This window comes from Oryza glaberrima, chromosome 1 (assembly GCF_000147395.1).
Source record: "Oryza glaberrima chromosome 1, OglaRS2, whole genome shotgun sequence".
Lineage (NCBI taxonomy): Eukaryota > Viridiplantae > Streptophyta > Magnoliopsida > Poales > Poaceae > Oryza > Oryza glaberrima.
This window is the reverse complement of record NC_068326.1, coordinates 2,646,467-2,666,697: the sequence shown is the minus strand read 5'-3', so window position 1 is coordinate 2,666,697 and position 20,231 is coordinate 2,646,467. Positions and strand designations below refer to the sequence as shown.

Sequence of the window (20,231 nt, the reverse complement as noted above, 5' to 3'; positions counted from 1 at the left end):
TCTCCCCTCTCGGCTCTCTCTCCTCTTCCCCATGCTTCCTTCTCTTTCTTCTCTATCCCCCCCTCTCTCTCCTGCTCTGCGGTCTTCACGAAGAAAGCCGGCACGGCGGCGCGACGGCAGCCGGAGCGGCGGCGGAGAGCCCGCAGGCCGGAGGAGGATGGAGGCAGTGGGCCGGCGAGGGAGGAGCCGGAGCGACGGCGGCGAGGTCGGGGGGAGGAGGGGAGAGGAAGGCGGCGGCTCGGAGGTGGAGTGCGTCGGCACTCCACCTCTTCTTCCTCCCACCCGTCATCGGCGCGGCACGCGCCGCCGCTCTTCTTCCTCCCACCCGTCGGCCGGCCCGACGAGCTCGCCCCCTCCCTCGCGGCGCTCCCGTCGGCCGCCTTCTCGTCGGCGCGGCACGCCTCGCCGCTCTTCTTCCTCCCACCCGTCGGCCGGCCCGACGAGCTCGCCCCCTCCCTCGCGGCGCTCCCGTCGGCCGCCTTCTCGACGGCGCGGCACGCCTCGCCGCTCTTCTTCCTCCCACCCGTCGGCCGGCCCGACGAGCTCGCCCCCTCCCTCGCGGCGCTCCCGTCGGCCTCCCTCTCCGCCAGCGCGGCGCTCGCGTCAGTCGCCCTCTCCGCCGAGGCGGCGCTCCCGCCAGCCGCCTCTCGTCTCTCTCTCCTCTTCCCCTCGCGGCGGCCGATGGCAGAGGAGCGGCGTGCGGCGGCAGGCGGGAGACAGGAGAGGAGGGAGCAGCGGCCGGAGCTGCACAACCTCGGACCCGCCGCCGCCGACTCCTCCTTCGCGCGACGCCGTCTCCGCTTCCGCCTCCCTCTCCGCCGGCTTCGCGCGCCGTCACCGACGTGCTCACGATGCGCATGGGAGCTCGCTGCCGCCGCCGCCGCTTCCATCCCTCTCCCTCGCGGCCTTGGCGACTGATGCCGCGGGAGCGGTGGCGGAGCCTCCCTCCTCGGCCGACGCGTGCTTGCTCCCCTTGGCGGCGGCGGCGGCGCTCGGGGCGTCCTCTTATTGGTGTGCGTTGTGGCGACGATGGGGAAGAGGAGAGAGAGCCGAGAGGGGAGAGGGAATGACATGTGGGGCCCACGCGGGCCCTCCATATTTATTTTGTTGTGTAGCTGACATGTGGGCCCACGTGGGCCCCACAATTTTTAAATTTTTTTTGCAGCTGACATGTGGGGCCACGCTTTTTATTATTTTCTTAAGATATAATTGCCACGTAAGCGCCACGTGAATGCCACGTGGGACGAAGACTTAATCAAATATGCTACATAGGCGCCACGTCAGCTAAAACCGCTAGCCAAACCGCCTTAGGAGCTTATGTGTCCGGTTTTCGTAAGTTGGGAGACGGGTCATACCCGGTTTTGCGGTCAAGGGACGAAAATCGGACTGACGACAGATAGAGGGACCCAAAGTGAACTTATTCCTTATAAAAATCACGAAATATCTTAGGATCTGACAGTCTGACAGCAAAAGGCCACACTCCTCACAAATCTCGCGCGCGCCACCGTCATCTCCGGCGATCACCTCACCGCCGGCCATGCCATTCTCCTACGCCGCCGCGGCCTCTGGCTCCGCGTCCTCTTCTCGCAAGCCGGTTCCCGTCGCCGCGGCCGCCGCCCGCCGACCCGCGCCCTCGCCGTCAAACCCTAGCGCGGTCTCCGATTCCGACCCCTCCTCGTACTCCTCCGGGGAGGAGACCGACCTCACCGCCTCCGATCCGGCGGCCGCCTCCGTCATCTCCTCCTACCTCTCCGTTGCGGGGGATGGCGCCGACCTCTCCAAGGTCGGGATCTTCCTCAGCTCCGCGGCGCGCCGCCGATCGCCGCCGTGCCTGATATGCTTCGATCCCATCCGCCTCTCCGACCCCGTCTGGTCCTGCTCCGCCTCCTGCTTCGCCCTCCTCCACCTCCACTGCATCCAGTCATGGGCACATCAGTCATCCTCTGCCGCGCCTTCTCCCACCTGGGGTTGCCCCAAATGCCGCTTCCCCTATCCCAAATCCCAGACTCCCACCTCCTACCTCTGCTTCTGCTCCAAGACGGTAGACCCAGCTCCGGACCCCTGGATCCTCCCCCACTCCTGCGGCGACGTCTGTGGCCGACGTCTCAATGCAGACCGTGACTCTGGCTGTGAGCACAACTGCCTCCTGCTTTGCCACCCTGGGCCATGTCCACCGTGCCCGGCAATTGTTCCAAATGCTATGTGCTTTTGCGGCTCACATCGTGAGACGCGTCGATGCTCACATCAGCGTTATTCTTGCTCGGGGAAATGCAATAAACGCCTCGGCTGTGGAATCCACCGGTGTCCTGTGGATTGCCATGATGGGCCTTGCCCGCCTTGTGCGGTGCGAGGAAAGCACAAATGTGAGTGTGGAGAAACAATGGAGGAGAGGCTATGCTCTGAAAGGGTGTTCCAGTGCAAGAGGGAGTGTGGTGGGATGTTGCAGTGTGGGAAGCATAGTTGTGAGAGGGGTTGCCATGCTGGAAAGTGTGGAGGATGCCCACTCCAAGGGCGACGAACTTGCCCATGTGGGAAGAAAGATTATCCAAGTTTGGACTGTGATGCAGAGGCTGCCACATGTGGATCAACTTGCGAGAAGGTGCTTGGGTGCGGGCGGCACAAATGCCCAGAGCGGTGTCATCGTGGTTCATGCGTTGAGACATGTCGGCTGGTGATCACAAAATCGTGCCGCTGTGGGGGTCTCAAGAAGGAGGTACAATATATCACACGTTTTTTATGTCAAAATTCTTAAAAGGAAGGAAACAAGGAATATGTTTAAACCCTTCAAGCAGATAAATTAAACAAATCAATTCCTTGGTTGTCTAAAATGCAAAAAGCAATTAGAGAATGTCATTGTCAATTATATTTGATACATTATTAGTTAAAATGCCTTTTAAGTTACTTCACATAGTTCTCTATAGTTCTACCGACCTATTTCTATATTTGGAGGCAAGTATGCTTCAACCGTTCTGAGTGGAAACAAAACAGAGTAAAAATAAGTAAAATCTTCTTTCTTTATGTTACCTCAATCTGGGCCAGTATAGTAAGTACTGGTTGTGCACCATCCTAGCGCTGGTATTGAATGTGGAGGGCTGCAGCTTTTGAGTACTTCTCTCTTATTAGAATGCAAACCAAATTTGTTGTTCACGTGATGCTGCATCAGGTGCCTTGCTACCAAGAATTGACATGCGAAAGGAAGTGTCAGCGTTTGCGAAACTGTGGCCGCCATGCTTGTAGACGACGTTGCTGCGAGGGTGATTGTGCACCCTGCCCAGAGGTAAATCCTTTCTTTGGGGGGTGTGATGTATTGATACCTATCAATTACTAAAGTAGATTTATTTCTGTTTGTAGGTTTGTGACAAGAGGCTCAGATGTGGCAACCATAAATGCCTATCTCCATGCCACAGGTATTCTCTTAATCAAATATACATCTTTGGCTTGCCATGTTGAATTGTTTAGTGCTAGAACTGCTAATTGCATTGGTGCATATCTTTTATACATATGTTCCCATTTTGAGCCATATTTTTGCAATGGATGTACCACATTGCCATGATAGGTTCCACAAATTTAAGAATGCTGTTTTGCTCTCAGACATTTGCACTTTATTCTCTTTTATTCCAAATTTCAAGACTAATTCAATGTCCGGAATCATAAATATTCTTGTTTATCCAAACTGCTAATATATGTGACAATATTCTTCTTCATTTTGTTTAACAGAGGTGCTTGTGCACCTTGTCCTTTGATGAAGACCATTTCATGCAACTGTGGGCAAACATTTTTTGAGGTGGAATTCGGTACACTCTAAATATGTTGTTTGTTTCTTATGCATCCCATGTTTGATGATCACAGCACTTCACTTGAACAGCAAGTTTACAGGAAAAAAAGATATTCAGTTAGCATTAGGAGTACCATTGTTTTCATATGATTTTATGTACTTTGTTAAAAAAGTTAATTCTTGTCCGATCCTTCCACACAAAACTTGCCTTGTGACTCGACTTCTTGTCCAAAATTCGTATGCACAACTTTGTATGTAGGTGCCCTGTGGGACTGAGAAGAATCAGAAGCCACCCAAATGCTCAAAAAAATGCAATATAGCTCGCCTTTGCAGGCACAAACTTGAATGCCGGGTAAACAATTACATATCTCTGCTTTAACCTTATCATTAATGATAATCTCATCTATTTTGTGTTTAGAAATTTATCCTGGAGCATTTTGGGGTTCTCTTCTATAAATTAATCCTCAGAATTTTCTTCTTAGCCCCACAAGTGCCACTATGGAGCTTGCCCACCTTGCAAACTAATCTGCGGAGAAGAACTTTCTTGTGGCCACAGGTGTAAGCTGAGGTTTGTATTTTGACTATTTTCTGAATGTGCCAGTTTTGGTAATTTGCCCCAGGAGTATATCCTTCTGATATGTAACCATCCGCTCGCACTCTGCCAGGTGTCATGGCCCCATTGCTCCTCCAAATCCTGAGTTCACACTGAAACCAATAAAAAGGAAAAAGGAAAAGCATATAGACTCTACACCTGGAACACCATGCCCGCCATGCCAAGAAGTTGTTTTGGTGCCATGCTTTGGACAACATCTTGGCCAAGAACGTGCAGTAAGTTTCACCCTTCCTCACACATCCACACTCATATGTGTGCTCCGTGATTGCTGAGTGCCTGAGTGCATACAAATTCTTTCTCCCTGCAGATACTTTGCTCCAAAAGGAGGCAGTTTCCATGTCAGAATTTATGTGGTAACCCTCTCAACTGTGGCAATCATTATTGTACGAAGGCTTGCCATGTGTTACAGATTCCATTGAGTCAGCCTGAAGGAGATCAATTGGCTATACTGTCTCTTGCTAGTGCAAGTGCATTCGCTGAGCCTTGCGAAGAATGTAACCTGCCTTGTCAAAGGGTCAGTGTTCTTTATTGTCCTTAGCAATAACTTTGGTTTAGTTCTGTTTACTGACTTTTAATGTGAAATTTTGTGCGTGGTTCCACATCTTTTAACTTTGGTGCAGCATATTTGGTATTTACCATTTCTTTCAGGTCAGGGAGCCTCCATGTTCACATCCCTGCCCTTTGCCATGCCATCTTAACGATTGTCCACCTTGCAAAGCCCTTGTTAAAAGACCATGTCATTGTGGTGCTATGGTACATGCTTTTGAGTGCATGTATTATAACAACTTAAATGCTACAAAACAGCAGAAAGTAAGGTCCTGTGGTGGCCCATGTCATAGGTCAGTTACTTTTTTCCTCGGTCCTATCGTCTTTTTTGAATGTTGGTAACATTTTCCATTGCTGATTTTGTAAGTTTCTTTCATCTGTTCTTTTTGCAGAAAATTACCGAATTGTCCCCATCTGTGCTCAGAAATATGTCACCCTGGTCAGTGCCCATCAGTTGATCAGTGCATGAAAAAGGTATCTTGGTGAAACTAGAGTTACCTAATTGGCATGATATCACTTGATAGGCATATATTTACATTACATAATTAGCATGACATTATTAGCAACCTGTTCTGTGGCTTAGCGATACTACAATTTTTACTTGATGAAACTGGAGTAAGGTTTGGAACTTTGGGATATGGTCCACTTATGTTCTATATATATTTTTAGCGAGATCAATCACAGAATACCATAGTTGTTTTTACCTCTTTCATGTAATGTAATTAGGCACTAGGCTTTCTCTTTTCTGTCCTTGTGCGCTATCACAAAAACTTTGCTGTTTTTCTTGAAGAACTTGCTTAATGAAGGCAGAGCTGCTTACACTTTACCTAAAAAAAAATCACAACATACTTTTGAAAATATGTATTAATACATGTTCCTCTACCTATCTGATATCCATTAAGGTCAATGTCCGTTGTGCATGCAACAACCTTAAAAAAGAGTGGATATGTCAAGATGTTCTGAAGGAATACCGTCAGTCTGGTCGTGACCCAAAACAAATACCTAAAAATCAATATGCAGTTGGCCTACTTGCCTGTGGTGAAGATTGTGTTAAAAAGGTTAAAGCTGCAGATTCTGAGTTGCATCTCCGGAAAATTCAGGAGATCAAGGTACTGGACCTTACCATCTGAACCAAACTTCATAAGTTGTTACACTGTTGTGCAAACAATCAGCTCTTGTAGTTATTTTTGCTTCTGTGCTTATTGGCTGTAATTTCCATGTAGACCCCTGCTGTGGAAGTTGAAAATGTGCCCAAGCGCAGGAAGAAGCGTAACCGTGGCCAAGAAAGTGTTGAAAGCTCAAAATTCCAGGTGTGCTAGATACTGATGTGCTGGTTTGTTATTTGGGTTCGCTAAGCATGCGTTCCTTACATGAACTTTATATATTGCAGGAAATCAAAGCTGTTGCGTTGAAATTTCTCCTGGTTATTTTTCTGTGCATAATCGTTGTAGCTGGATTGTACCTTTTGTGGAAAGGTGTTTACCGGCTTTCTGATTGGATGAATGACATGGAGGAGCAGAGGGCCAGGCAGAGGCATTTGAAGCCTGGAAGATTGTAAATTAAAGACTACGGAGGGTGTTTGTGGAATATTCACAACTGAGATGTGCATCGGTTCACCGTCAGGGATTGGTTTCGGATATATGGTAGTGAAAGATGTCATCATTTTGTTATTGGAGCCAAGCCCCGGAGTTTGTAACTAGTTTGGTCTCCGTTGATTTGTCCGAAGCTACTGGTTAATGGAAACTAAAGTTATCCGTGTCAAAAGAAAGATGTCATCATTTTGTTCTTTGTTTGCCAAACAAAATGTAGGAACTCAACAACCTTGTACTGTAGTTTACATGCATACTGTGTTCGAGTGAATTAAGGGTGTGTTTAGTTCACGTCAAAATTAGAAGTTTCATTGAAATTAAAACGATGTGATGGAAAAGTTGGAAGTTTATATGTGTAGGAAAATTTTGATGTGATGGAAAAATTGAAAGTTTGAAGAAAAAATTGGGAACTAAATCAGGCCTAATTAAATGAACAAATTTTGTCAAGTAATTGATATACGATAACCACTGTAATTTCTACGGTGCACATAAACATCCATCATAATAAGGTACAGCCTTACAGGCGATCACATTTCTGCACCTTTTGCAGTGTTGAGTTCTGTTGCAGTAACAACACCTAGTGATTCAGGTAAAATTGGTTTTGTTAGTATGATAAGTTTATTTTTGTTTTGAGAGAGTACAAACACAAGCGTTTCCGAGGTACAGCACCTGCGTACTCATTCCTAAAAACAAGTGCACGTAAACGGCACATTTTATCTCTATGAGCACTTTCAACAGACTAGATCGGTATATTTTAAAATTGATGAAGTCACTATCGATGTCTTAACCGACTGACGGTATATATTGAGATTAACGAAGTCATCACCGATGTCTCGCTATCGACCAGTTTATGATTTTGATATATATCGATGAAATAGTTCGGTTCACTTCAAGCGCACAAAAAAATTTAGCATTCCGTAGGAATTGCCTTTTCTCCCCTAAAAATTCATTTGAAGTTTAGCCCCATGTTAAATTTCTTTCGAAACTTTTATGTGTCAAACTATTCTCAGGAAATTTTATAGGGCCAGGCCATAGAAGATGTGAAATTCCCCCTCGCGTTGCGTCTCGTCCTCTCGTCGCTTCCCTTGGGCCTGGAACTGTATGGCCTACCCATCTACTATATCTGTCACGTTCTCCCTCCTTCCCCGCCCTTCCATTTCACACTTCGCCAACGGCCACTTCAATCTGCAACCGCCACGTCGCCACCCAACTGCCTCGCCCGCTCGCCGATGGCCGGAGAGGAGTTTGGCCTCGCAGCGGCCGCCGCCGCCGCCGCCTCCGCCACCGTGGACGCCGCTTCCGGCCGCAGCTCCCGCGTCAGCGCGCTGCGCTCCGTCGAGGACATCTTCAGCGACTTCCGCGCCCGCCGCTCCGCCATCGTCCGCGCCCTCACCGAAGGTCGGTGAACTCCTCGCTTGATCGAACCCCAACCCGAAACCTGAAACCCTAGTTTGAAGCGGAGCCTAACCGCACGTCTTGTTGCGCAGACCTCGAGAAGTTCGCCGCTCTGTGCAATCCAGGTGAGTGAGCACCAGCATCGCCCCTTCTCGATCGATTTCGACGCGATTCCCCTCTCCCGCGTCGTGGATTGGTGGTGTGATTTGTTTTCGCGTTTGGCCGGAGCAGATCTGGACTGCTTGTGCCTGTATGGGAACTCGGACGGGACGTGGGAGGTGGCGCCGCCGCCGGAGATGGTGCCGCCGGAGCTGCCGGAGCCGGCGCTGGGCATCAACTTCTCGCGCGACACGATGTACAGGAGTGATTGGGTCGCCCTCCTCTCCGTCTTCTCCGATTCGTGGCTCCTCGCCGTCGCCTTCTTCCACGGCGCTCGACTAGATCGCGACGACAGGTACACGGCCCCTGATTCCTCGCTGCTCTCACGCTCTCACACCATGTTATTGCCGTTGTTGATTTGAATGTTTGATCAATTGGTGAGTTTGTCGTTGCGTTGAATAGTACCAGAGCAATATCGTCAGAGAAGTTTTTGAAATAGATCAATTGCTGAGTTTACGTTGAATAGTACCAGGGCAATATCGTCAGAGAAGTTTTTGAAATTTTCCACTGTAGAATTCCCAATGTTTTTGAAGTTTTTGATATATACCAATGTTTGATCAAAAGGAGATGGACTCATGGCTATCTATAATCATATGATGTTGCTAGGAATAGTATGCATATTTTCAGGCAGAGAAGGTAAACGCTGTAAGCTCTGCAATTAGTGAGTGATTTTGTTTTGACATCAGATTGAGAAGGGCATGGCTGTTGTTGTTTTCTTAGGATGGACTGCTTCATATGGGTATTGGTGCTCAGATAAACAATGTTTGGATTATTGGATAGGATTAAGTACGATATCGATGATTCTGAACTTCTGATGTTTCATTTGCCAGAATACTCAACCTTTACTAAAGGGAATCCCCTTTTTCTAGATACTAGAAGATCAATATGCTGCATGTAGTCTTTGGGGAACATGCTTTGGTTATATCTTACTTGGTTCTGCTTATAAGTTGTTAATTAACAATGGGTAATCCCTGAAGAAAAGGCATGATGTGATTTCTTTTCTTCTGAAGTGGAAACCTGGGTATAACATGCTGTAAAATGAAGGTGCATATCAACCAGTCTGAAAGGCAATAGGTTGCTTGGAAACTTAAATCACACTTAAGTATCTGCAATGCTGATTTGCTTTAAGATCCAACTGTGCAGTTTGATGATATTCTATATTTACACGAAGTGCATGATATATTGATCAGATAAAATTCTTCTTAAACCTATATATTGGCAACTATAAATTACTAGTTTATATGCACGTTGAGGCATGGACAATAGTTTAACATGTGTAACCCATCCTAACATGTACTATGACCGTTTGTTCTTAAACTGATGATTGGTGTGAACGCTCTTATTCTATTGTTCCTCGCATTGACGTATGGGTGAATGCATATGCCTACTGCCATGGCCATGCACACATTTGATGACATAATACACTTTATGTTAGGATTTCTCGTTTAGTAATATTAATTACTATGTAATTTGTGGGATCACCATACTAGCAATTTGGGGGTGAAGTGTTATTTATTCCTTCTTGTTGTTAATTAATCATCTTATATCGATATTAACCCCAGCCATCATGAAATTTTAAGTTCTGTTGCACTAAGAGTGCGACTTCCACTAAGCTTTCTTATGCCTTGCTATGCTGGGTTGGGAATTGACACATAATGTTTGCTCTATTATCTTTACTCACTGATGCTAATGTTTTCTTTTAAAAAAACCAATTCGATCATGCTAATGGCAAAGCAACGCACAGACTTCAGAGCATAGTGGATATATGGCATTGTGTTGGTGTAGTTTTTTTTTTTTTTGAAAGGAGGACAAAAGCTTTGCCTCATATATTAATAGAGAGGGAAAAAATTATACAAAGTATGTACAGGGCCAGTCGGAGAAGACCGGCCCGCAAGAGAGAAGTTCTTTAGGTGATATCTCCCAAAAATCCGAACTCCTGCAGCCTAGCCGCTCCGGCTTTGACCCAAGCTCTGCCTTCCTCTTTGATCTTTGTAAGAATTGAGGCTGGTGTTGAGGCTGTGCTTCGAAAGATCCTTGCATTACGCTCCCCCCAGATCTCCCAGGTGACTAGCATCAGTAGAGTTTGCAGAGGGGCTCTTGGGGTGTTGGGGGATTCGACGACGAGGTTCCACCAGTGTTCGATCGAGGGGCAGTCATTCCATTTGTCCATTTGGAGGTCAGTATGCGTCCATCTCTGAATTTCTGCCCAAATCCTCTTAGTGACTCTACATTTGGCCAAAAGGTGAAGCACTGATTCGTCGATTGTGCGGCAGAGGGGGCAAACCTTTTGATTTCGCCAGCCTCGTTTCCCCAATCTGTCAGCCGTCCATAGCCTATTTTGGGTAGCAAGCCAAGAGAAGAATTTGCATTTCGGCGGTGCCCACGCTTTCCAGATCGATTGGTAGAAAATGGATCTTGCTGCTCCCATGAACTGCAGCCTATACGCCGATCTTGTCGAGTATTGCCCATTTGTCGTTAGATTCCATCGGATGGTATCTTGTTCTTCGCTCAGGGGGTCCATTCTTCTAATCATGGACCATAGATGGACGTACTGGCGTAGATGGTCCGCATCTATGATGCGATGAACATCGATATCGCGAATCCAGTTGTTATCTTGTATGGCGTCATGCACAGATCTGCTTTTACACTTTGAGGCTAAGAAAATGTTGGGGGCAATTTTCCGGGGAGTTTGATTTTCTAGCCATTTTGAATCCCAGAAGCGCGCCGTTTTGCCATTCCCGATTGTTATGGTTGTTGCCGCCGAGAAGAGTTCCTTATCTTGTTGATTGCATGGCACTGACATTCCTACCCATGGCTTGTCTGGTGCCGCCCATTCGTTCCAAAGCCACCTTAACCACAGAGCGGCCGCAAAACGCTGTAGGTCCATTACACCTAGTCCACCTAGGTCTTTTGGCCTACAGACCCTTTTCCAGTTTACTTTACACTTGCCACCAGAGATAGTTTCGCCCCCTGCCCATAGGAATTTTCTCCTGATCTTGTCGATGTCCTCCAAGGTACCATCAGGAAGTTTTAGAGACGTTAAGTGGTAAATTGGTTGTGCCGTGAGGACCGATTTTGTTAGGCAAACTCTGGCAGTTGTTGACATTAACCTCCCTTGCCAAGGTGCTAGTCTCGAGCGACACTTGTCTATCAGAGGCTGTATGTGCACCTTTTTCAATCTTCCTACCACGAGGGGTAGTCCGAGGTATTTCATCGGGAAATTTGTTAGTCCTGCCAGGAAGATGCGCGTAATACTGGCAAGATCCATGTTATCACAACGAATGGGGCAATCTGACTTTTGCTCATGTTTGTTTGAAGGCCTGAAACTCCACCAAAGGCTCGTAGAATTTCCGTTAGGTTCATCATGTCTTGGACACTCGGGTTTACAAAGATGGCCGCGTCATCAGCGTAAAGAGAGGTTCTGAACCTTGGTGCTCTGCCTCGTAGGGCGGTAAGAAGCCCGAGATCTGTTGCTTTCTCTAGAAGGTGATGAAGAGGGTCAATAGCCAGAATAAAAAGTAAGGGGGATAGAGGATCTCCTTGCCTGAGACCTCTACCGTGCTTTATGGGCACTCCTGGGCAACCGTTTAGTAGAACCCTTGTTGTTGAAGAGACTAGGAGATTTGTGATCCAGTCGGTCCATTTAGAGGTGAACCCTTTCCTTTGTAGGAGGTCAATGAGGTAGTCCCACCTAACGGAATCGAAAGCCTTGGAAATGTCTAGCTTGAGCAAAAGAGTCGGCGTTCTTGTTTGGTGAAATTTCCTTGCCAGATTGCGAACATACATGAAGTTATCATGAATGCTTCTCCTCTTAATGAAAGCACTCTGGGCCTGACTGATCAGGGCTCCCATGTGGGGTTGCAAGCGGAGAGCAAGAACTTTGGAGATCAACTTTCCGATACCATGAATGAGGCTGATTGGCCTGAAGTCGCCTATCCCTTCAGCCCCTTCCTTTTTTGGAATTAGCACCACGTTAGCAGTGTTCAGGATTTGCAGATTGTTGCTCCGTAACTGGTCAAAGGAGCGAATCACCTGCATGATATCTTCTTTGATCGTCCCCCAACAGGCTTTGTAAAAGGCTCCTGTGAAACCATCTGGGCCTGGCGCTTTGTCTCCCGGTAGCTGCTTTAAGGCCGCAAAAACCTCCTCTTCGGTGATGGGCCCGCTGATTGTCGTGCAGTCAAAGGATGGCAGCTGCAGTGCATCCCAATCGTAGTCTACTAGTCTCGGGGCCGGGCGCGCTAGGAAGGCTTCGAAGTGTTCTTTGATGATAACTGCTTTTTCCTCATGCTTGAATTTCCAGGTGTTTCCAGTCCTAAGTCTCTGGATGAAATTTTTCCTCCTTGCATTCATTTTAATATGGAAAAATTTAGTGTTTGCATCGCCTTCTTTAAGGTAGGTGACCCTTGAGGCTTGTTTTTTGCGGGCTCTTTCAACAATTGCAAGCCCAAGAATTTGTGTCGGTGTAGTTGAATTGCTCTTTATGCGATGTAGCATATGGTGCTGATACTTATTGTTTTCACTTTCACTTTCAACAGGGTGTGTTTGTTTAACATGATCAATGATTTGCCAACTGTATACGAAGTTGTCTTCAGTGTGGAACAATCTGATGAGCAATCCGGTATGGACAATGGTGCCAAAGACACGCCCTCTCCACAGGTAAAGTTGAATGTATACATTACAGTCCTTCCCCTGTGTTGAATATGTTCTTCAGCTACCTTTCTAAAATAAAATTTTGTTCTTCAGCTCAGCAGTCCGGTGATACGCAGGTAGAAAATATTGCCAAGGCCAAAGCACACGAAGCAGTTGACGGTGAAATTCTCCTGAAGAAAAGAGATGACGGTGAACTTTATCTCAGAAAAAGAGATAAGAAGAAATTTTTGAAACTTTGCTGAAGAAAAGAGATGACGGTGAAACTGTCGTAGCATATACATAGAACATAGTAGAAACGTGATGACTGCTGCGAAGGCAGAGAGCACAGAACACTGATACAGCTGTCCAAGCTGCATCTCATAGAGATCTGATACATTTCGTTAAAAAAAATAGAGATCTGATACAGTAATAGCAAGTGAAAATTGGGGCAGTTCATAGAGATCTGGAAACAGTAATAGCAAGTGAAAATTGGGACAGCGTCGGACGGTCGGTGATGATGGCATATTGCAGAGTTGATAGAGGCTTTGTTTTTGCAGGGTTCTATCATCTTGGTACTCCTTGTTCTTTATTATGTTTAGTTTACATTACATGATGATGCTAATCAGCTGATGCGAGGAAAGGCCAGACAACATATGATCTATGCTTGGATGCGCAGAAGTGGGCTAATTGGTTAGGTTGGTGGAAGTTGCAAGGTGAGTGCGCGCATATGCCCTTTAAATTTCTTCATAATTCAAAGCTGTTCCAAGGGCTAATAAGGCAGCCTATTTCCTTGTATTTTCAATGCATCGACTTGTAATTTCTTGCTTATTGAGCATTCAAGATGACTTCGATGACTGACTATTTCAAAATCGACTGTTGCTGACCAGGTAGATCTCCATTAGTCGGTCACCTTGGTCGATGGGGAGACTCAAGAGAGACCATTAACGAGTTAAGAGTGATTTCCGGACGACTATGATAACCAATTACTGCAGTTACTTAATTCAGAAAACTCAACTTTAAACTTCAGAAAGAAGACGACAGTAACATTACTGCAGGTCTACAGCACGAGAAGAAGAGGAAGATACTAATGTACTCGAAAAGGACTTCCAAGTACCTTCCAAGCACCTACCGGCTACCGTCCTAAAATCATTTCCCAAGTGATGATTTACATGTAAATTGTACAATTAGTTTTTTTATCTATATTTAATGCTCCATACATGTGTCTAAAGATTCGATATGATGTTTTTAGGAAAAGTTTTTAGGGATCTAAACAGCCCCTGAAAGACAGATACCGGTGAAAAGCCAAGAAGTTAAAGCTGAGAAGGAGTGACTCGCAATGAGTCAACACTTAGGTGGTGTTCTTTTCTCCTGAAGATAAAGATGAAGTTTTTTACGCAAAATAAGGTGGTATTAAAGTATGATTGATTGCGTTTTAATTATTACAAACTTGAAAAATAGATTAATATAATATTTTAGAGCAACTTTCATATAGAAAATTTTCACACGAAACACACCATTTAACAGTTTAAAAAGCGTATCACGAAAATCTTAATCTTCATCCAACTCTTGTTGGATAAAAGAACGGGACCATAGGTGGTGTTTGAATCTTCTGAAAATAAAGATAAAGATTAAATGTTTCACGTAAAACGAGGTGATAATAACGTATGATTAATTGAGTTTTAATCATTACAAACTTAAAAAATAGATTAATGTGATATTTTAGAACAACTTTCATATAGAAAGTTTTCACACGAAACGCACCGTTTAGCAGTTTGAAAAACGTGCCACGAAAATCCAAAACTTTATCCACTCCTTGTAGTGGAAACGAACATGACCATAATACTGAACGTAATATATTCAGTACATGAATCTAGCCAACGCTCGGAAATTAGGAGGTACTCCCTCCGTCCCATAATATTAAAAACCTAGGACTGGATGTGACGTTTCATAGTACAATGAATCTGGACATATGCATGTCCAGATTCCTTGTACTATGAAAACGTCCCATCCAGTCCTAAGTTGTAATATTATGGGACGGAGGGAGTAAATACATCGCATAGATATGCCATAACTTAGGTACTTGGGCGAGCAACGATAGTCGGTACTACTCTCTCTGTCCTTAAAAAAACTAATATAGGTGGAGATTTGACACCACCTGAAATAATGAATCTAGATATACGGATGACCCTTCTCCTCCCTTCTATGTTTTGTTTTGACCTTCCAGTGCTCTCATAGAGACCCCTGTCCAGCCATATTCAAATATCATGGGTCTCTCCGAGTTTTCATTGATTTTTATGACCTTATTCAAATAAAAGAGGTTCCCAAAAAAGGAGATTATTAAAGAGAAAGATGAGAAGAGATGGAGACAAATAAATACTTTCCACAGCTTGTCTACATAAAGCGATTTTAGAAATTTCATTTCTAAGCTGCTCATTCACTAAATTAGGCCTTTACACACCCCCACTCCTGCGGTCCTGCCCGAAATTCTGCTTTGGTGGGCTTCCCCCAAGGTGACACCGAAGGTCTACCTCCTTTCGTGCACCCCTCACCTCCTCCATGAGGATGATCCACTGGATACGTTGCAACACCAGGAACAATGGGGCATCTGCCTAACGTACTACTGGTTTACTACGACTTAGTTAACTCACGAATTTCGATGTTCCCGCTTATACTTAATCGATAACGAAGCTGAATGGCTTTTTTCGGTCCAATTGCATCCATTTTTGTTGCTGAAATTCTTCCTGAATAGACTCGATTCTCTCGTCAAGAGTTTCTTTCTTTCTATATGATAATTCGAGATTTATGTTGTCTTTTTACGAGACGGAGAAAGCATTCCCCAGTGGCCTAGTGGATACCATCATATGGATTTCAAGCTGCCGTATAACCTGTAGTAATTTTTGTTGATGATTAGACCCCGTCGCCGTTGCACGATATCGATGTGAATGACACCGGCCCGCGGCAGCTCCCTGTCGGACTGAAATTCAGGAGACTTTTGACTAGCTGTCACCTATCGCAATAAAAACATAATCCAGGATTATTCGTAGTTAGGGATCACCAATGTACATGGTATGTTTTAAAGTGATCCATATAGATGGAACTCACATAAATAAATTTTAAAATCTCTATATAGATATAAGCTAACATTAGGAGATAACAGAGAAATAGAGATATATAATACTTCCTCCGTTTCACAATGTAAGTCATTCTAATATTTTCCACATTTATATTGGTACTAATGAATCTAGATAGATATATATATGTCTAGATTCATTAGTATTAATATGAATATGGGAAATGCTAGAATGACTTACATTGTGAAACGGAGGAAGTATTATTTATTTCATATGGGTTGTCTGTATACATATGGATATCTTTTATTATTTTCTCTACATGGACTACTTGAATAATGGTAATAGGTGGGTGAATAAATATTATACTACCTGTCCCAAAATATTTGTCGTTGTTGTTTAGCATTTACTAAGTTATTGTTTAGCATTTACTAAGGTTTGAAGAAAAGACTATAATATCCCTTAATAAATAATGTATAGTTGGATGTGGGATGGTGGTTGGGTGTAGAATGAGAAGAAAATTTGAATTGTAAGTGGTTGATGTGACAAGTAGTACTTCAAATTGACAACTATTTTAAGATATTTTTGAATGTTAAAATGATAAGTATTATGGGATGAAGGAAATATTACTTGTGGACTACTTTTGCACTACATTGTGGATACTATTAGGAATGATCTTTTTTAGCCCTACTTTTGCACTACGTTTTGGAGTTCATGGAGTTCATGCTGCATCTAGCTACAAATCTGTAACCTGTTTTCCTTCTCTATCTTCTCTTATCACCTCCGTATGTGTTTATAGCTGATTTGTAGCATGTTATTGTACTTGTTCTTATGGAGGATGTATTTATATTGCACGCACTCAAATTATATTCTTTACGAACTTTAACTTTTTCAATCTATTCTCCATACCAATTGTTCGTTTGTTATTTTGGACACAATATGCTAGTACACATCACCTACTCCCTCCGTCCCAAAAAAAAGACAAACCCTGGTTTTCGTGTCCAATGTTTGACCGTCCGTCTTATTTGAAAAAATTATGAAAAAAATAAAAAGATAAGTCACGCATAAAGTATTCATCATGTTTTATCATCTAACAACAATGAAAATACTAATTATAAAAAAAATTATATAAGACGGACAGTCAAACATTGACACGCAAACCCGCGGTTTGTCTTTTTTTTGGGACGGAGGGAGTAGGTGAGATGTCATCGGACAGAAAATGATTATGCTACCCTGCCCCTTACCCCACTAGTACTGGTTACAAAACCCTCGCGGACAAAAAGGCCCAGCCCGTTGATTCGTCTTCGGTCTTCCCTGTCCTGTAGGAGTAATAATTAAACAAGTAGCCAGAGTATTGATGCGCTAATGGTTACCAAAGTACAGACTACGGAGTACCCAGGACAAGGACTACATTGATAAGCTAGCCTATAGAGCTTTCATTGTCCTTTCTTGGTCGTGTCGGTCTCAGCTTACGAGCTCCGACCTCCACTCGGTTTGATTTTCTCAGAGCACGTTCAATATAGCCAACTACTAGCTCCAATTTATCTATAGTCAATCTAATAGCTTATTCATACAATAGTTACATACTACACTATTAATACGCGGTCCCACCTATCATACACACACTGTGTCTTGGAGTCCGTGCTACAGCTGGCTACAAATCTGTAGCCCGCTGCCCTTCTCTCTCATCATTTATCTCCTTAAAATATATTTGCAGCTGGCTTATAGCCCGCTATTGTACCTGCTCTCATGGAGATGGAGATGAGATTAAGTTTTTTTTACGTAAAACATGGTGGTATTAATTAACAAACTATTACGAGTAACAAACTATTCTATAAACTTAATTAAACTTAACCAAGTTTAACTAGAAAAAGAGTCAAAAACGACTTATAATATGAAACGGATGGAGTAGATGACTTCGATAATTGACTATTTCAAAATCGATGGATGCTGACCAGGTAGATCTCCATTAGCAGGTCAATTGATCCATGGCGAGACTCAAGAATGCATCATCAATGAGTTACGACTTACCTAATATATTTGGCGTGCAATTTTTTTATGCGTTCGTGAAAATAAAATCAATGAGTTCGACTTACGAGTGATTTGGACGACTATGATAGCCAATTGTGCATTTTCAGAAAAAGAATGACAGTGAAATTTACTGCAGCATGAGAGGAGAGGAAGGTGCTATCGACGCATCTTTTTTCCTTACAAAGTTCAAATTTAAATTTGAAATCTTGTGACGGTGAATTCATGTTTGGAGAGGGTGCGCAAATACCATATGATCCTCGAAAACCAACCCTGTCATCTAACCCAAAAAGGAAGGAGCTACCTAGATCTACTAGTATACTGGAGTACCTTCCAAGCACCTACCGTCCTAAAATCATCTCCCATGTGATTTGATTAGTGTGTGGATACCGTCTGGACGCTTATGAATTTATACATAAAATTTAATTTTGAAGCTTTCGGACAACCACTTGTTCAAAGTATAAAATTTAAAATTGAACTTATGTGTGCTGATGACTGGTGTGTGCGTAGCTAGAACCCTCCTAGGCTCCTACATTGTGGTCATGCCAACCTGAACTCCTGAAGTTTAGAGTGCAGTGGCCGAGTTTTGCAAGCCGATAATCAGCTAGGTGGTGTTCTTTTATCCCGAGATGAAGATGAAGATTAAATTTTTTACGCAAAATAAGATGGTATTAACGTATGATTATTACAAACTTAAAAAAAAGATTAATATGATATTTTAGAGCAACTTTCATATAGAAAGTTTTCGCACGAAACGCACCGTTTAGCTGTTTGAAAAACGTGACACGAAAATTTTAATATTCATTCAACTCTCGTTGGAGAAAAGAACGGGACCATATGTCTTCAGTCTTCATCACTGTCCTAAGTTAATAATACACAGTAGTACTGAGCCGATGGCGATGGTGACTAATACTCCATAGGCAGTAATGTACAAAGGGCCGTCACTTACAACATACAGTACGTTTTTCGGTCAGATTATATGCAGAATTGGTCAGATTATTGGCAAAATCCATCGAGCTAGCTACATTGACTTGTGAAAGTCGTTTGGTCCAGCCGTCCAGCAGCAATTGCTACCTACGGTACAGAGTGTATTGCTGACTTGCTGTGGATGTCCCTCGTTGTTAAGTATCATCCAAATAAATAAATAAATAAATATAATTATAAGATAGATTAACATGTGCTATATCACTACATAATAACAAGTTTAAATTTGATCTTCACAAGTTGTAAAAAATAACAAATCAAACTTTAAACAATATACTTGCATGTCTGTAAAATGATATATCATATATTAATATCTCTTGTTGTTCTTTTAAAAAATATAACTATCTATTAACTTATTAAAGTAATAAAAAAAGAGCCTTCCAGTTTGCTCTCATGGTCTAAAAATTCTCATATTAATCGGAGAAAAAAAATAGAGTCCATATAGTAATGAAATTTAAAAATATCTGAAATTTAGAATTAAAAGATAAGGAATACTTAAAAAGAAACTAGAGTTCATACAAGTATATAATTTAGAACTAACTAAAATTCAGAATTAAAAAAGACATAAAAGTAGAGTTTAGTTTCCATATATAAATACAGTTTAGAAATAACTAAAAGTAAAAATTAAATATTAAAGAATATTGGAAGAAGAGTCAGAGGCCATATAAAAATATAAATTAAAATAACTGAAATTTAAATTAAAAAAATAAGAACTATTGAAAGATGAGTCTAGGGTCCATATAAAAACACAATTAGAAATAATGAAAATTTGAAATAAATAAATAATATTGTAAGAAGAGTCTAGAGTGGATATAGGAATTTAGAACTAATTGAGAATCGAAATTAGAAAAACAAGAAAAATTAAAAGTAGAGTTTAGAGCCTATATAGAAATACAATTTAGAAATAACTAAAAATTAATTTTTTTAAAAAATAAGGAGATTGGAAGATGAGTCTAAGTCCATACATGAATGTAATTTAGAAATAATTGAAATTCAGAATTAAAAAAAATATCAGAAGAAGAATTTGGAGTCGATATAGGAATACAATTTAGAAAATAACTTAAACTTAGAAACAAAAAGTAAGGAATATTAGAATATTAGAAGAGAAGTATATAGTCCATATAAAAAATACAATTTACAAAAAATAGAAATTCAAAATTTAAAATAAAGAATATTGAAAGAGGAGTCTATAGTCCATATCGGAATATAATTTAGAAATAATTGAAATTCTAGGTTTATAAGAAATATTAAAAGAGGGGTTTAGAGTTCATATAAAATAAAATTTATAAATAGATAAACTTTATAATTAATAAATAAGAAAAATTGGAAGTCCAGAGTCCATATGGGAACATTATTTAGAAATAACTAAAATTTAAAATTACAAAATAATTAATAACTATCATGTATTTATAATACAATATCAATATTCAACTTTGGCTAGT

At 42.7% G+C, this 20,231-nt stretch overlaps 2 protein-coding genes across 2 annotated transcripts; both read left to right on the top strand.

Moving 5' to 3' along the window:
* The first annotated feature begins 1,441 nt into the window (after positions 1-1,441).
* Positions 1,442-6,961, top strand: LOC127752462 (NF-X1-type zinc finger protein NFXL2). Its single transcript, XM_052277844.1, has 13 exons — positions 1,442-2,713; positions 3,164-3,277; positions 3,352-3,407; positions 3,718-3,784; positions 4,035-4,127; positions 4,258-4,343; positions 4,441-4,603; positions 4,696-4,902; positions 5,037-5,227; positions 5,327-5,408; positions 5,837-6,043; positions 6,158-6,244; positions 6,325-6,961. The coding sequence occupies exons 1-13, from the start codon at positions 1,538-1,540 to the stop codon at positions 6,490-6,492; spliced, it is 2,697 nt and encodes an 898-aa protein (XP_052133804.1). The 5' UTR covers positions 1,442-1,537; the 3' UTR covers positions 6,493-6,961.
* Positions 6,962-7,692: 731 nt separating this feature from the next.
* Positions 7,693-14,056, top strand: LOC127755739 (PHD finger protein ALFIN-LIKE 1-like). The gene is made up of 6 exons (XM_052281406.1): positions 7,693-7,921; positions 8,011-8,043; positions 8,150-8,372; positions 12,616-12,736; positions 12,824-13,422; positions 13,597-14,056. The coding sequence occupies exons 1-5, from the start codon at positions 7,753-7,755 to the stop codon at positions 12,848-12,850; spliced, it is 573 nt and encodes a 190-aa protein (XP_052137366.1). The 5' UTR covers positions 7,693-7,752; the 3' UTR covers positions 12,851-13,422; positions 13,597-14,056.
* Positions 14,057-20,231: the final 6,175 nt, after the last annotated feature.

Excerpts from the sequence above, each read along its gene's own strand:
- LOC127752462 (XM_052277844.1), top strand. The coding sequence starts at position 1,538 with ATGCCATTCTCCTACGCCGCCGCGGCCTCTGGCTCCGCGTCCTCTTCT. Across the intron at positions 4,604-4,695 it reads ATCTTGGCCAAGAACGTGCA|ATACTTTGCTCCAAAAGGAG; the intron begins GTAAGTTTCACC and ends TTCTCCCTGCAG. Across the intron at positions 6,245-6,324 it reads TTGAAAGCTCAAAATTCCAG|GAAATCAAAGCTGTTGCGTT; the intron begins GTGTGCTAGATA and ends TATATATTGCAG.
- LOC127755739 (XM_052281406.1), top strand. The coding sequence starts at position 7,753 with ATGGCCGGAGAGGAGTTTGGCCTCGCAGCGGCCGCCGCCGCCGCCGCC. Across the intron at positions 8,373-12,615 it reads CGACTAGATCGCGACGACAG|GGTGTGTTTGTTTAACATGA; the intron begins GTACACGGCCCC and ends CACTTTCAACAG. Across the intron at positions 12,737-12,823 it reads AAGACACGCCCTCTCCACAG|CTCAGCAGTCCGGTGATACG; the intron begins GTAAAGTTGAAT and ends TTTGTTCTTCAG.